The sequence below is a fragment of the Macrobrachium nipponense genome, chromosome 12 (assembly GCF_015104395.2).
Source record: "Macrobrachium nipponense isolate FS-2020 chromosome 12, ASM1510439v2, whole genome shotgun sequence".
NCBI lineage: Eukaryota > Metazoa > Arthropoda > Malacostraca > Decapoda > Palaemonidae > Macrobrachium > Macrobrachium nipponense.
In genome coordinates this window covers 49,217,039-49,232,073 of record NC_087205.1, presented here as the reverse complement: position 1 = coordinate 49,232,073, position 15,035 = coordinate 49,217,039, and the positions used below count along the sequence as shown (strand labels likewise).

At 47.8% G+C, this 15,035-nt stretch overlaps 1 protein-coding gene across 1 annotated transcript in view; it reads right to left on the bottom strand.

Annotated features, from left to right (window-relative positions):
• LOC135224520 (PAX-interacting protein 1-like) overlaps window positions 1-12,318 on the bottom strand; it is a 363,885-nt gene extending 351,567 nt beyond the window's left edge. The window contains exon 1 of the mRNA XM_064263576.1: window positions 12,060-12,318. Within this exon, the coding sequence (XP_064119646.1) occupies window positions 12,060-12,152 (93 nt within the window). The 5' untranslated portion in view covers window positions 12,153-12,318. The remainder of the gene's footprint in view (window positions 1-12,059) is intronic.
• Between the last annotated feature and the right edge of the window lie 2,717 nt (window positions 12,319-15,035).

Sequence of the window (15,035 nt, the reverse complement as noted above, 5' to 3'; positions counted from 1 at the left end):
CACTGGTACCAGCCGAGGCTGGTACCGTCGGTCGGGGGGACCTCTTCCCAGCCTCAACCCATGGCTGGTCAGAGACCGTCACGTCAACCCGAGGTACCGGCTGGTCGCTGCGAGAGCGGCCGCTGGCCTGGCGAGAGTCACCTTAGCGGCTCTTGACAGTCTTCTGCTCCGTGCCTCGGTCTTGACGCCGAGCGAACTCGGGCGTCTCAACTTTGGCTGCACGGCCTCCCAAAGGAGACCGTACACTCGGAACTTCTCGCGAACGAGAAGCCGAGCCGGTACCTGGCTTAGCGGCAGAGCTGCTGAGACCAGGCGAGGGAGTACCAGCGGTAGCCGGTACACCCCTGGTCTCCGTCTTCTTCTTCTTCTCAGAAGAGGAGACGGGCCCCGTTCCCGAGGGAACAGGAGGACCAGCAAAAGAACCCCCGTCACACCAGAGTGAGACGGGCCCTTCGAAGGTCCCGAAGGAGCCTTCTTAGGGGGGGAGGAGGCAGCCTCCTTCTTCTTCGGCTTGGAAGCCTTAGAAGTCGAAGGGGGAGAGGCGGCAGCAGACGACGAAGAAGGCGATGAAGACGACGACGACACCTTCCTCTTCTTCCTCCTCTTCTTCGTCAGCTCTCTCAGGACAGACGTCAGGTCCTCCATCCAGGCCGGAGCCGGGGCAATTGCCGAAGCAACACGGCCCGACTGCACCTGTCCGGAAAGACCCGAGTCTGGGGCAGCACAACCATGACGAGACACAACGTGGGCAGGGGCAGGCACAGCAGGAACAGCAACAGCAGGAGCGTCACGAGCAGCTGGCATCACAGGAGCGGCGCGAGCGGCTGGGCCAGCATCAGCAACAGCAACATGTATGGCAGGTACGGCATCAAATTCAGGCGTCCCAGGCATCTTACTCTCAGCCACCGTCATCCTGGGAACAGGCGGCAGGTCCAGGGGAGAACTCTTTGGGCAGCGGAAGTCCGGGGTCGGCAGCACAAAGAAACCAGGTGGAGGTGGCACGCCCCTCCTTGGCACGGCAGCGATTGGCATTTGGATAGACGCTGTCGGGGTCACCGAAGTAATATGCGGGGTATATACCAGGTGCAGAGGGGCGGCGTACCCTGGAGTCATCAAAGTAGTAGTGGTTGTGGTCACCACTCCATGAGTGACCACTGCCGACCCCGCCAAACGCTGAATCAAGCCCTGGATACTGGGGGCGCCCTGCAGTCCCAACGACGGCCACACCTGCCCAAGGTCGTCGCTCACGGAAGGCACACCTGAGGGAGGAACAGTCGGGTCAATTAGAGGGGCACCCTCACGCTTGGGGGAGGACGAACCCCACCCAGAGCGGACTGAAGACCCCGAATACAGTTGCACATCTGGGTATCGGGCGCCCTCCTCCACACTCGACGGATCGAATGAGGAGCAGGACTCCGAAACCAACCCCCCCCGCAGGGGAAGGCGCGAAACGTGGGGGCTGAGCATGGGGTAGGAAGGATGACGAGGTATCCGTCACCAAAGGAGTCGCTGGAGAGCTTTCCAACGACTCCTTGGCTGGCCTACGCCTCTTCCTACCCTCATACAGCACCCACTGCGCCTCAGACCAATTATTACATACATCACATGGATCGGTCCGGGAGCACTCTCGCCCTTGGCACCGAGAGCATAATTCATGTGGATCTATTTCCGGAAAAGAGCGGAAGCCGCCACATTTACGCCCCTCCAGCCCGGGGACACACACTACGGGCGACCGGGGGGCGCGGCGAAAGCTCCATTTCCAGATCCATTTCAATCACTTCACTTTAATAAACAAAATGAAAAATGAACAAGAGTACTTACAATTTCATTCACTACCAATCAAACAAACCAGTAAAGAAGGAATTGTAAACAATCATCAAAGCACACAACAAAGTAGCGGGGAGAGAGCGATGACGAGCTCGTCTTCACACACCACGGCCGAAAGCAAAAGTGATTCTTCACCGCCGCGCGCGCACGATCGGGCAAGCAGTTAACTACCGTTCTCCCCTTGTTCGAAGCTTACGACCGTCCCAGCTGCCGCTAGTTACCTTCCTATTCTTAAAGGACCGAGGGTTTGTATTACGTATCGGAACAAATAAGCATGTGACGCTCTTCGTAAAATATTTTTTCAAGGCAGTTTTGAAATCCAATATGGCGGCTACCGTGTGGATGTACAGGTTCTGATCAGTGACGAAAATCCTCTTTCCCAGCCTTCCCAGCAATCATTTGAACAATGTTAGCGTATGTATGTAACGTTTATTGATCTTACTCAAGATTGCAGTTGTAATCAGCACAATAAAACAACATTTTGTTGCCTATATTACTGAAAGTATGAAACTTTTTATTCCCGGGGTCATGGTTTGAACAGAATTCATTCTTACCTTGTAATCGGTGGTTTTTATCCTTACTGCCATCACAACTGAAACTCCACAGTGCTTATTTGATTGTTATTATACACATTTTGGTCTCAGTTCACTCCACATTGCACTTTAAACCAGTTGCTGTTCCTGGTTCCTGGTTCCTAAGCGCGCGCGCCACAAACACAGTTACGAACAGCAGACGACGAAACTGCAAAGTTTTATTCCCTACACTGTTTACTTTACTCGTTATTTAGTTCAAATTCACTTTGTTATTTAAAAATTATAATTTAATTCATGTATATTATCCCTTTTTTGCAACCAAATTACCCCAAAAAATTACAGATATTTCTAAAGTAGATACAATCAAATGTTTCTAACATTTTCGTACATCTGGCTGCCGAAAACCATAGAGGAACGACTACAGATAAGTGCATAAAGAAACGACTACGGATAAGTGAATTATATACATAATTTTTTTTTTTTTGCTTTTTTGTTTTTGCTAGCACTTTTCATTGATTTCAGTCTATATTAGTATTTTGAATTTCTTTAATAACCGTATGCCAGAAATAAATGTAACCTTTAATGTTTGCATGCTACGAATGGCAAAATCATCGTTGCCACATTAGTGGAGGCTTCACACATACACCGTTTCATTATTATAAACTGTTCTCATGAATTCTAGTTGTCATAGTAATGCAATAATGATAAAATTGCTTTAATATTTATGTATATATACTTCCAATAGAGAGAGAGAGAGAGAGAGAGAGAGAGAGAGAGAGAGAGAGAGAGAGAGAGAGAGAGAGAGAAAGGCGAAGGAACGAAGGAAAGGGGTGGCGGTGGGGGGGAGAGGATAGGTGGAGCTTTATACGCATGTTCATATCCATTTCTGCATAATGGAGTTTTTGTCTCTTGGTACAAGGACAAGTGTCATTATTCTTTACGATTAGTGATTCACGATACCTTTATAAATTACGGCACTGGGTGTAATGCACTACTATAGCAAAATCTCGTTCTGATATGAGTGTTCGTTACAGAAATAGTATTGCCCAAAAACGTGCTTGCACTGTCTCTGAAACCCATAGTAGGTATGCTGCTTAGTTGCCAATCAAGTTTTTTGTAATCAAGAATTTTTTACAAGCTAGCTATTGAATAAATTTGTATTGTTCTCAATCAAAATGACAATTTGTCGAAAATTGCATTTTTCCTAACTATACAAACCTGAGGTCCTTTAACAATAGGAAGTAGCTAGCGGCAGCTGGAACGGTCGTAAGCTTCGAACAAGGGGAGAACGGTAGTTAACTGCTTGTCCGACAGTCGCGCGCCGCGCGACTGGGAGGTACAAATCACTTTTGCTTTTGGCCCACATGCAAAATACGCAGAGTGAGGGGTGGCATGAGGAGGGACTATATGTAAAGGACCTCAGGTTTGTATAGTTAGGAAAAATGCAATTTTCGACAAATTGTCATTGTTCCGATACGTAATACAAACCATCGGTCCTTTAACAATAGGAAGACTCACTTCTTGGTGGGAGGAATCTGAGTCTTTTGATGAACAGACTGGTGTTCGTCCATCCCTGGAATGCCTCCCTGGTCGTAAGAGCGAGGGAGGGATCCAAGCCTCTGTCCGATTGATCGGGGTGTGCACCGCAGGATCAATGGTCAGACCTCTGGGCCGAGTACTAAGAGAGAGGCAAGCGTATCTCTTCGTACCGCAGCAAGCAAGAACTTGTTCCTGTTTGCAAGAGGCAACATAAAGTATGGGTTGTCTCAAGCTGGCATCCACTTCCTCCCCCTTGTTGGAGGAAGTGGTGGATATACGCTCCTATCCCTAGTGAAAGGGATAGGATGGTGCTCTGTTGAGTAGCTCACCTGCATCTTGTCCTTATCCAGCAGGGTGACGACCGTGTCCCTCTAACCACAGGTAGAGGGGAAGAAAAAGATGGGAAGAGGAGCCAGTCACACTCTCATTCACCATCCATTCTTACGGTCACACCAGGACTCGATGCTGTTCAGCCTGCGAGGGTCTGGGTTCGCTACACAACGTGTTGAGCAGCCACCACGGGTCCCCAAGGAAAAAGATCCAAGGACCTGTGGGCAATATCCCGAAGGTAGAAGGAAGGGCATGTTGTCTGGTTGACCAGACCCCTGCCTTCAGTACCTGCGCCAAGGAGAAGTTCTTGTGGACAAGGCAGCATCTCCTTCGCATCGAAGGCGGAGAAGTCCATTAGGAGGGGAGTTGTGAACGACTCGAACCAATCGTCAGGGACCGAAGGGTTCTGAGTCTTCGCTACGAAGTTCGGTACGAAATCGAGCGTCACGGATCCCCATCCCTGGGTGCCTGACTTCGCAGGAGAAGTCATGCAGTTCCTCAGAGGAAAAGAAGGAAATAGTCGCATGACCTATCCCTCTTCTCTACTTGCGGTGATGTCCAGTACCCATACTGGTCTGTCCGTTAGCAACGAAGTCTCTCGCATCCTCCTATCCCCATGCAGCGAAGTTCTCGGTAGTGGATAGGACACCGACACTCCATGGTGGGTGTCAATGGTATGGGTACTGTGACAAGCTATTAAAACGAAGTAATGGTTGCTGTGTAACAACCGAACTAAGTCAACAGCGTAATTCGTAACTGACTCGGGCGCTCTGACAGCTTGCCGACTGACTGCGTTCGGTAGGAGGCAAGTTGTCAAAGCATCCGAGTAAGTCACGTGACCTTCGCTTTAAAGGGTTATGCCGAGAGCAACCAACAAATGATGTATTTGTTTGTCACCAATGCCGGACAGCGAGGTGATGATTCTCTTAAGGCATGTACCCAACAGGCGAAGTCAATTGCCTTCTAGAGACCGAGGTCCCTGAGGTAAACATCTCATGTTTGTTGAATCTCAGCTAAGGAGAAACAACACTATGTACCGTTGAAGACGAAGGTAGATATTGAATGCAACCTACGTCTTCACCTATGAATCGAGGAGAAGGATCTCAAGATTCATAACCTGTGCTTACAAATGACTGAAACGCTAACCGCTATTTCATTGCTGTGCCGGTGAGAAGTCGTAGTTGCAATGAAAGAGCGGGGCGTTCTTCGGTAATGAAAACACAGGTGAAAGCCGCCTGAAGAACTGCTTCTCATGGGCTGAACATTTGGAGGTAGAGCTGTCAGGTCGGAGAGTAGGCGATGTCTTCTGACACATCTTGTAATTCGGGTTGAACAATGAACAATTGTACACCTACTAATACGAGATATTTTGAAGACAAACTCAGATGTCTGCAAAAATCATTCGCATTATCGCAGTGCGATGCAGCGGGAGACTTGTACAGACTTCTGTTACCGTGCGGTAAACAGAAAGATGAAAGAGTCCAAGAGATATCTCTGTTGAAAATTCTCGCAATGTCGAAGGCGATGGAATCTAGCGTCACCGCAGTAGATGGTCCTTCATTATTGCGAGAATCCCCGTTAATACAGAGACCTAAGTCCATGATTGTTAGGCAGAGATACGGTTTCGGTAGTCAATCAAGCAGGGGGAGAGACGAGACATACATGACCGTGAATCTCGGAGCCCAGCTGATACTGAGCTGCTATGAGGCAGTTCAATACGCAGTGGTTGAGCCTGCTGACTCGTCATCCTGAGTTGCCAGGTAATCCATTATTCCACGAAGGAATGCGTTCGGCTAGAACTACCGAGCATAAAAGATATGCTCGGGCAATTATATTTAGGCGAAACGAATTTCGTAAATATAAAAGTTGAAATGGTGTTGTCGTGACAAAACCCTAAGTATATAAAACATTGAAACTGAAAACTCCTGGGAGGTTGCAGGCAACCCCGAGTTGCAGTTCAATTAGAATACTTCTCGTCTAAGTCGCAATCCGTAGAATAACTAGGATATGCGCCTACCCCTCGACAATTCAACTGCTTAGCAGAATCATGTCGCGAGGTTAATATACGTAGTATATTTGTAGGATTCTGAACAACGATCTCTATCCTAAATTCTTTCCTTCAAGAAAACAAAATAAGGATTGGAGATCGACCACCTTCGCTTCTCTATTAAAGAGAGTGAAGGAGAAGTCTTCCTCAAAGGAAAGCTTCAATGGTGAACAGAATACTAAGACGATAGTTCAAGCCAAACTGGATATTCCCGTCCGATCTCCTCTATTCCAGGTTGGTCGCCTACTGTGAGATAGTTTCTTTCAGCAGCAGTCTTCTTCAACAATGCTATAAATTCCAGGAATTCGAGCATAGGCGAGGTTCCCGATTATCGTGTAACATATCGGGGATTCTCGTCTCGCTCACTTTGGACCGTGGTCTCGCGTAAGTGTTTGAAGATCGTAAAAAACTCGAACACTCTGAATGCGCTAGAAATTCCGTAGAATTCTAAGCAGTCTGCGAAACCCCCACCGAATTCGTTAAACGATATCGGCTGGTGGTCCCTCTCGATTCCCGTAGAAATCGAGAATGGAGCAGGATTCCTCCTCAACGACCGGGGCTTACGTCCGGTAGGACCGAAGGTCCCCCCCGGTAGCGCAGTCCCGAACGTGGGATCCTACAAAGAAATCTCTGTAGGATCCTTCCCCTTTCCCTCGTAGCCGTAAGGAGAGAGGGAATGGGGAAGGAATTGAATACTCGCTCGCCTTCCCAGTGGAACTAGCAGTTGGAGAAGATCGGAGCAGCATCGCCTTGCGGCGATGGCCTCTCAGTCTGGGAAAACGTATCGTCAGGAGAAAACGTTTTCCCGCGGAGGGTTACGAACTCTCACTGTAGGTAAGGGTCTGCCGCCACTGTGAACGTCGTCTGGGTGGGGCTGATCGACACCTGACAGGAGAGAGCCGAACCGTCCTCCGACTCATTCCAGTCCTCGTCGAGGTCGAAAACCTCTCAGGAGGACCGAAGGAGTATTTAAATACGGTGTCCGAAGACACGTAGAAAACGCCGCTGTCGCAGTAGAGGAGTGGAAGTAGCTTGATCGACCGGCCAGAAACTGAGAGAGCCTTCTTGTCCGGAGACGAGAGACTGGTTCGAGACAGAATCGGCAAGCTCCGATCGCGGCAGACCCACCGTCGGTTTGGGTTCCCTCTCGGGCCCCAAAACGACTCGAGCAGAGACGTGGGCTCTGCTGGTGGGAGCGGCAATCCTTCCGCAGGGTCATTATGCTGACGAATCAGCTTAATGACTTCTGCAAATTCCTCTGTATCTCGGGAGTAACCGCGTCTTGCGGAGTAGGACCGTCCAGTCCCTCCAACAAGAATAGATCCCTAGATACTCCTCCTTTAGAAGGAGGAAGAGCGGCAGACCCCTGACGGTCGCCTCCAGCTAATTGCGCGTATGTCCTGGTCGGTCCTAGAACCGTGCCTGTCCATACGGCGTCATAGCGGGGTCGCGAGCGGCGCACCTCTCGCGATCACTCATAGGTACCTCGCTCCTCCCGGCGTAGCCCGAGGAGGTTGAAGTACAGGAGAGGCAGACCTGACGCTCCCCCCTAGCTCGCTGGCAGGACAGCGTGCTTGGAGGGCTGCTGCCGATCGTCAACCCGGCAACCGGCGGTGGCGATCGAGCATCATGCCATAGCCTTGCCGCTCGCCTGAGGCGAGGAGGCTTGGCTGAGAACGTCGACGCTGATCTCTAGCGTCAGGCGAGCTGTTGCTGGGTTACCGTCTCCGCCCGGTCCCGATGGGAGCGGCGTCAGGTGACCTGCCAGGCTCGCTGTCACGGTGAGACCGGCGAGCGTCCTCTCGGCGCGTCGAGCCGCTGGTACCAGCCGTGGCTGGTACCCGCGGCCGCGGGGACCCCTTCCTCGCCTCAACCCGTTATGGGAGAGGCCGACCTGAGGCTCCCCCCTCGCTCGCTGGCAGGACCAGCGTGCGTGGAGGGCTGCTGCCGATCGTCAACCCGCGGTGACGGTCGAGCAGCAGGCCTAGCCTTACCGCTCGCCTGCGGGGATTGGCTCGGCTGAGAACGTCGAGACCGATCTCTAGCGTCAGGCGAGCTGCCGCTGGTCCACCGTCTCCTCCCGGTCCCATCGGGAGCGGCGGACGGGTGACCTGCTAGGCTCTGTGTCGCTCGAGACCGGCCAGCGTCCTCTCGCCGCGTCAAGTTCGCTGGTACCAGCCGTGGCTGGTACCGGCGGCCGCGGGGACTCCTTCCTCGCCTCAACCCGTGGCTGATCAGCGACCGTCACGTTAGCCCGAGCAGCCAGTTGATCGCTGCGAGAGCGTCCACTGGCCTGGCCAGAGTTGTGTGCACGACTCTCGCCAGTCTTCTGCTCCGCGCCGCTGTCTTGACGGCGAGCGAGCTCGGGCGTCAAAACTTTGGCTGGACGGTCTTCTTGGAAGAGCGTCCACTCGGTGTCTTCTCGCGAACGAGAAGCGGCCGAGACGGAACCTGGTTTAGCGGCAGACCCGCTAGCACCAGGTGTGAGGACGCACCAGCCGAGGCTGGTGCCCTCTGGTCCCCGTCGACTTCTTCTTTGCAGAAGAAGCGACGGGCCCCGTCCCCGTTCCCGAAGGAACAGGAGGACCAGCAGAAGAGCTCCCCAGCACTCGCCTGAGCGACGCCGGGCCCCTTAGAAGATCCGAAGGAGTCTTCTTATAGGGGGGAAGGGAGGCAACCTTCTTCTTCTTCGGCTGTTTGGCCTTAGAAGTCGAAGGGGAAGGAGAGGCAGCGGACGACGAAGAAGACGACGAAGACGACGACGACACCTTCTTCCTCTACTTCTTCGCCAGGCCTCCGTAGACAGACGTCAGGTCTTCCATCCAGGAGGGAGCCGGGGCAGTTGCCGAAGCAACAGGGGCCCGACTGCGCCTGTCCGGAAAGACCTGAGACTGTGACAGCATCACCACAGCAGGAACAACAGGAACAGGTCCAGGAAACAGCAGGAACATCTGAAAGTGAATGAGCAGCAGGCACCTGATCTGAAAGGGAATGAGCGGCTGGGACAGCAACAGGTACGGCAGGCACGGCAGGTACCACAGGAGAGCAGGCGTCCTGTCGGCAGCTACCGTCATCCTCGGCACTGGCGGCATGTCCAGGGGGGTACTCTTTAGGCAGCGGCAGTCCGGGGTCGGCAATACAAAGAACCCAGGTGGCGGTGGCACCGTCCTGATTGGCACGGCAGGAATTGGTTCTGGATTGCAGCCGTGGGTGTTACCGACATGACATGTGGTGTGTACCAGGTGCGGTGACATCTCATATGCTGGTGTCGATTGATTGGGTTGTTGTGGTGGTTACCGTATCATGAGTGACCACTGCCGACCCCGCCAACCGCTGAATCAACCCCTGCAGTCCCAGCGACTCCCACACCTGTTCCAGGTCGTCTTCGCTGATGGCAAAAAACCTGCGGAATCAACAGTCGGGCGCCTCTGACGAATGCATATACGTTACACAGGGCTCGTTGCGGGAGCACTCTCGCCCCCGACAACGAGTACAAACCTCGTGAGAATCTACATCTACATCCAAGGTCGTCTCCCACGGATGTAGCACCTGCGGTAACATAGATAGATTAGTAAGAGGGGTTTCCTCACGCACGGGGGGAAGACATGCCCCACCCCGAACGCAAGGAAGACCCCAAATACAAAATACAATGAAGAAGCTAGCGCGGGGGGCAGGAAGGAAGACGAAGAATCGGCTACCAAGGGAGTCGCGGGGGGAGAGCTTTCCGACGACTTCCTGGCAGACCTTCGCTTCCCCCCACCCCCGCACAGCAGTGAAAAGTAATATGAAATGAAAACAGAATACTGCCCTTGCGATTCACTTCATAGAACTTAAAGGAGAAAAAGGAAAAGATCAATTCCCGGGTAAGAACGGAAACTTATCTAATAATATGATGCTATCATAAAATATATGAAAATGAAACAGAATACTGCACTTGCGATTTCATTCCACATAAAAAAATCCGTAAGGATCAATTCCGGGTTAAGAACGAAAAATTGATCCAGATTAAATTTCATGCAATCAATAAATGAAAATGAAAAGAATATTGCAATTGCGAATCCACTTTCATTGCATTCTCTTATACAAAAATTTAAAACAAGGTTTCGTGCCGAGCGCATCACCACTCTTCGGTAATTGAACGCCAGGCAGGGCAAAAAATAAATTGAAAAAAGTACTTACATTTTTCAATTACACCCTTCGCCCAAATACATGACTCGGCGCGAGCGCGCCCGCCCTCGGCACCGAGACATAATTCAAGGGTTCATAATTAAGTAATGAAAATGAAAACAGTGTACTTACAGTTTCATTTTCAAGTCAAACAAAACCATTAGTAGAAAACACATATAAACAAAGCATACGACGATAAGCGGGCAGAGAGCGATGACGAACACGTCCTTCACACCCGCGGCCGAAAGCAAAAGTGATTTGTTTACCTCCCAGTCGCGCGGCGCGCGACTGTCGGACAAGCAGTTAACTACCGTTCTCCCCTTGTTCGAAGCTTACGACCGTTCCAGCTGCCGCTAGCTACTTCCTATTGTTAAAGGACCGATGGTCTTTGTATTACGTATCGGAACAAACATATCCGCCCTCAATGGAATAACTTTTCCTTCTTTTAAACGAATTTGTCTGGTCATTGCAAATTCGGTCCCATAATTTCTTATGGTGCAAAAACAGAGGCACAGGGACCAAAAACGATTGCGTCACACTACGGCGATAATCCGGCAGTAAAATATCTTCATATATCCAAAAAGTAAATAATAAAGATATTATATGCGCATTACGATTATACCAATTACATGAAGAGCTGATAATCTGCATGAATAACTGGTAAACTGTTCTGCAAGAAAGTTGAGTAAAGCAATCATTTACAATAGGTACGAAAGTCAAGATGTCGTGACGTCATAATACAGGACTTAAAAGAACGTTCTAATTCCAAAAAATAATTACTTAAATTTGAGTCAGAATCGAGTTAATTTTTCAATAATGAATATTTTCCGATTAATCATCATAAATATGTAAAATATTGATGTTTTACTATTTATTTAAAAAATTATTGAAGTGCACTCTTCGTTGTCGTCTTCTAAAAAGTTGTTTACTCGGTGAGAAAAAGTTTTCCCGTTTGTTGTGATGAAAGTGCCCCTGCGTCTGTGGGTACAAGCGGTGTGCGGATTTATCACAGGAAATGATTAGTTTATTGACACAAGCGACTCCATAAACATCGAGATGGCGTCAATCTTCTAAATAGTACTTCGAGTTGTAAGTAAAAATGTTGAACACGTTTTGGTGAGATTTGCACTACGTTTGACACCGTTTTCACTACCCTCTGTTTAAATCTTGAAATTTGGCCTTAATTTCTAACTTTGGAGACAATAGCTACTTACTTTGAAAGGAGAGTAGAGGTCTTTGGCTTCGTTTCTCACCAACAAGAAGTCGCGACTGATGCCCATCTCCGATGTCAGGACGTGTTATAATGTACTTTTTTTGGGATTGTCCAAGCTGACCGTACATGGTCCACTCTGGACCCTACGGTTTTTTACCCTAGTCTAGGCCGCCGCAGATAGGATACCTAGGTAAGTACCCTAGATCTACCGCCTTAGGTACTACAGGGAGTACCTTAATTTTTTATAGAACTACTACACGGATCCGATTTGCGCTGAAGTAGTAGCTACTAAGTCAGACCCAGCCCATCCCTACCTAGCCTATTAGGCTACCTAGATTTGGCTTTGCCTCGGGTAAGCTAGACTAGCCTGGGCAAGCAAGGCTGCCTACGTAACCTGACTTACCTGTGGCTCTACATTTCCAGTGATGTAAAACTTGACATCTTTAAAGAGATCATCAAAAACACTCAGGCTGTCCAAAGGACCGCAAATGTCCATTTTGCGAGGCAATCACTAACAATCCACTTTCCGCCCTCCGCACCAAACGCACTCAGCACTTCTTCCCGCCGACTTGTAAACAATCTTGGCTGACAACTCGGAAAGTCGCGACAAGATTGAATTGCCTCTTTGCACTCAGCCCTTCAAAATGTCAATAGCATTTCTTGAATTTGTTTTTTATAATTATCGTGCAAATTAGATATTTCTTGTGGATTTCTGGTACATTTTCACAGACACCGCAATATTGTTCCACAAATAACAACATTCTATCAGATCTGCGCTAGAAACATTAATCATTTACGGTAGGACACCGAGGGCTTAATTTTAGGGTGTTGGTAGCTTGCTATAGTGAAACACAGGATTGCCAGATTGGGCTACAAATCACAAATTGGGCTACTTTTTACATCTTTGGGCGACCATATTTCACAGTCTGCTACTTGCGACTTTTTGGGCTACTTTTGATTTATAATAATAATAATAATAATAATAATAATAATAATAATAATAATAATAATAATAATAATAATAATAATAATAATAATAATAATAATAATAAAAAAAAGCCATAAACACATGGCAGTGCCAGTAATCAGATACAGCACAGGAATAGTGGAATGAACGAAGGCAGAACTCCGCAGCATAGATCAGAAAACCAGGAAAACATATGACAATACACAAAGCACTACAACCCAAGAGCAAATACGGACATACTATACATAACACGAAAGGAAGGAAGGAGAGGACTACTAAGTATAGAGGACTGCGTCAACATCGAGAACAGAGCACTGGGGCAATATATGAAAACCAGTGAAGACGAGTGGCTAAAGAGTGCATGGGAAGAAGGACTAATAAAAGTAGACGAAGACCCAGAAATATACAGAGACAGGAGAATGACAAATAGAACAGAGGACTGGCACAACAAACCAATGCACGGACAATACATGAGACAGACTAAAGAACTAGCCAGCGATGACACATGGCAATGGCTACAGAGGGGAGAGCTAAAGAAGGAAACTGAAGGAATGGTAACAACGGCACAAGATCAGGCCCTAAGAACCAGATATGTTCAAAGAACGATAGACGGAAATAACATCTCTCCCATATGTAGGAAGTGCAATACGATAAATGAAACCATAAACCACATAGCAAGCGAATGCCCGGCACTTGCAAAGAACCAGTACAAAAATAGGCATGATTCAGTGGCAAAAACCCTCCACTGGACCCTGTGCAAGAAACATCAGCTACCTTGCAGTAATAAGTGGTACGAGCACCAACCTGAGGGAGTGATAGAAAACGATCAGGCAAAGATCCTCTGGGACTATGGTATCAGAACAGATAGGGTGATACGTGCAAATAGACCAGACGTGACGTTGATTGACAAAGTCAAGAAGAAAGTATCACTCATTGATGTCACAATGCCATGGGACACCAGAGTTGAAGAGAAAGAGAGGGAAAAATGGTTAAGTATCTAGATCTGAAAATAGAAATAAGAAGGTTATGGGATATGCCAGTGGAAATTGTACCCATAATCATAGAAGAGTGTGATCCTAGAAACGGCGCACATAGTAAGAAAAGTGATGGACTTCTAAGGAGGCAGGATGCAACCCGGAACCCCACACTATAAATACCACCCAGTCGAATTGGAGGACTGTGATAGAGCAGAATAATAATAATAATAATAATAATAATAATAATAATAATAATAATAATAATAATAATAATAATAATAATAATAATAATAATAGGAAAACAGAGGAGAAGAAGAAGGATGTAGCAGAAATGAGAATGTTGAGATGGATGTCGGGAGTAGCAAGGGAAGGTAGGATTAGAAATGAGTATATAAGAGGATCGACAAAGGTAGTTGAAATATCGAAGAAAATACAGGAAGGAAGGCTTCGATGGTATGGACACCTGTAATGAAGGGAGGAACGTCATGTTGGAAGACATATTGTGAGGAATTCCTCTCACAACGATTTTATTTTCTAATGTTTTTGTGTATTCACTTGTTTCCACGCTATTTTTTTTTATTATAGTCATTAGTGTCTGTCTCATAAGAAATTATTGATTGATTGCGTATTGCCGTCTGTCAGGTAATCGACAGACAGGAACTATGTTACTGTATTTGTATTCATGTGAAAACCAAATGCATTCGCATGCCCATATATTTTGTAAAGATATGTACGTCTACATTGCATGACATAATAAGGGTAAAAGAACCACATCTATTCGAGAATGACACTCCTAACATTATTTTATCTGATTTTGCTATGTTCTGGTACGTAGTATCTGTGGTGCGCTTAGCACCGAAAAGATGGTTTTACACAAAGACGTAGTCTTTTGACATAAACGTCAGTAGACGTTTTAGTAACGAAGTATAATTACTGTTTTAGTTATGATAATTCATTTGTCTTTATATATATCTGAAATTGTTCTTGGTGAATGTATTGCGCATATTACATATGGTAAGAGTTGGTGTCATTGGGTCTTGTTTGTGCCTCTCGCCAGAGAAGCCATTAGGAGAGGTCAAAAGATCGGGAGGGGAAAAGAAGGGTAGTACTTCGCCCATCTGGTCGCTCCTTTGCGTGCCCCTCTAGGGGTGTGTATGCGTATGTGCGTAGTACACTGTATGGGCTTGATATCGCCCAAAATTGTATTGACACACACCACCAATTAATTCACTACATTTAATAAATGTGTTGAAGTTGCACACTATTATATTTGGAATTTATTTTTGACAACGAAGTTGATAATTATTGTAGAGTTTTTTATGTTCATGAAAACCTTGTACGTCAGTTCTACATTCGTGGCAATTGAATAACTTGTCTCTTTTCCCCAACAAAACCCGAATGCAGGACGGAACGGACAGCTTCTTCGCTCAACTTT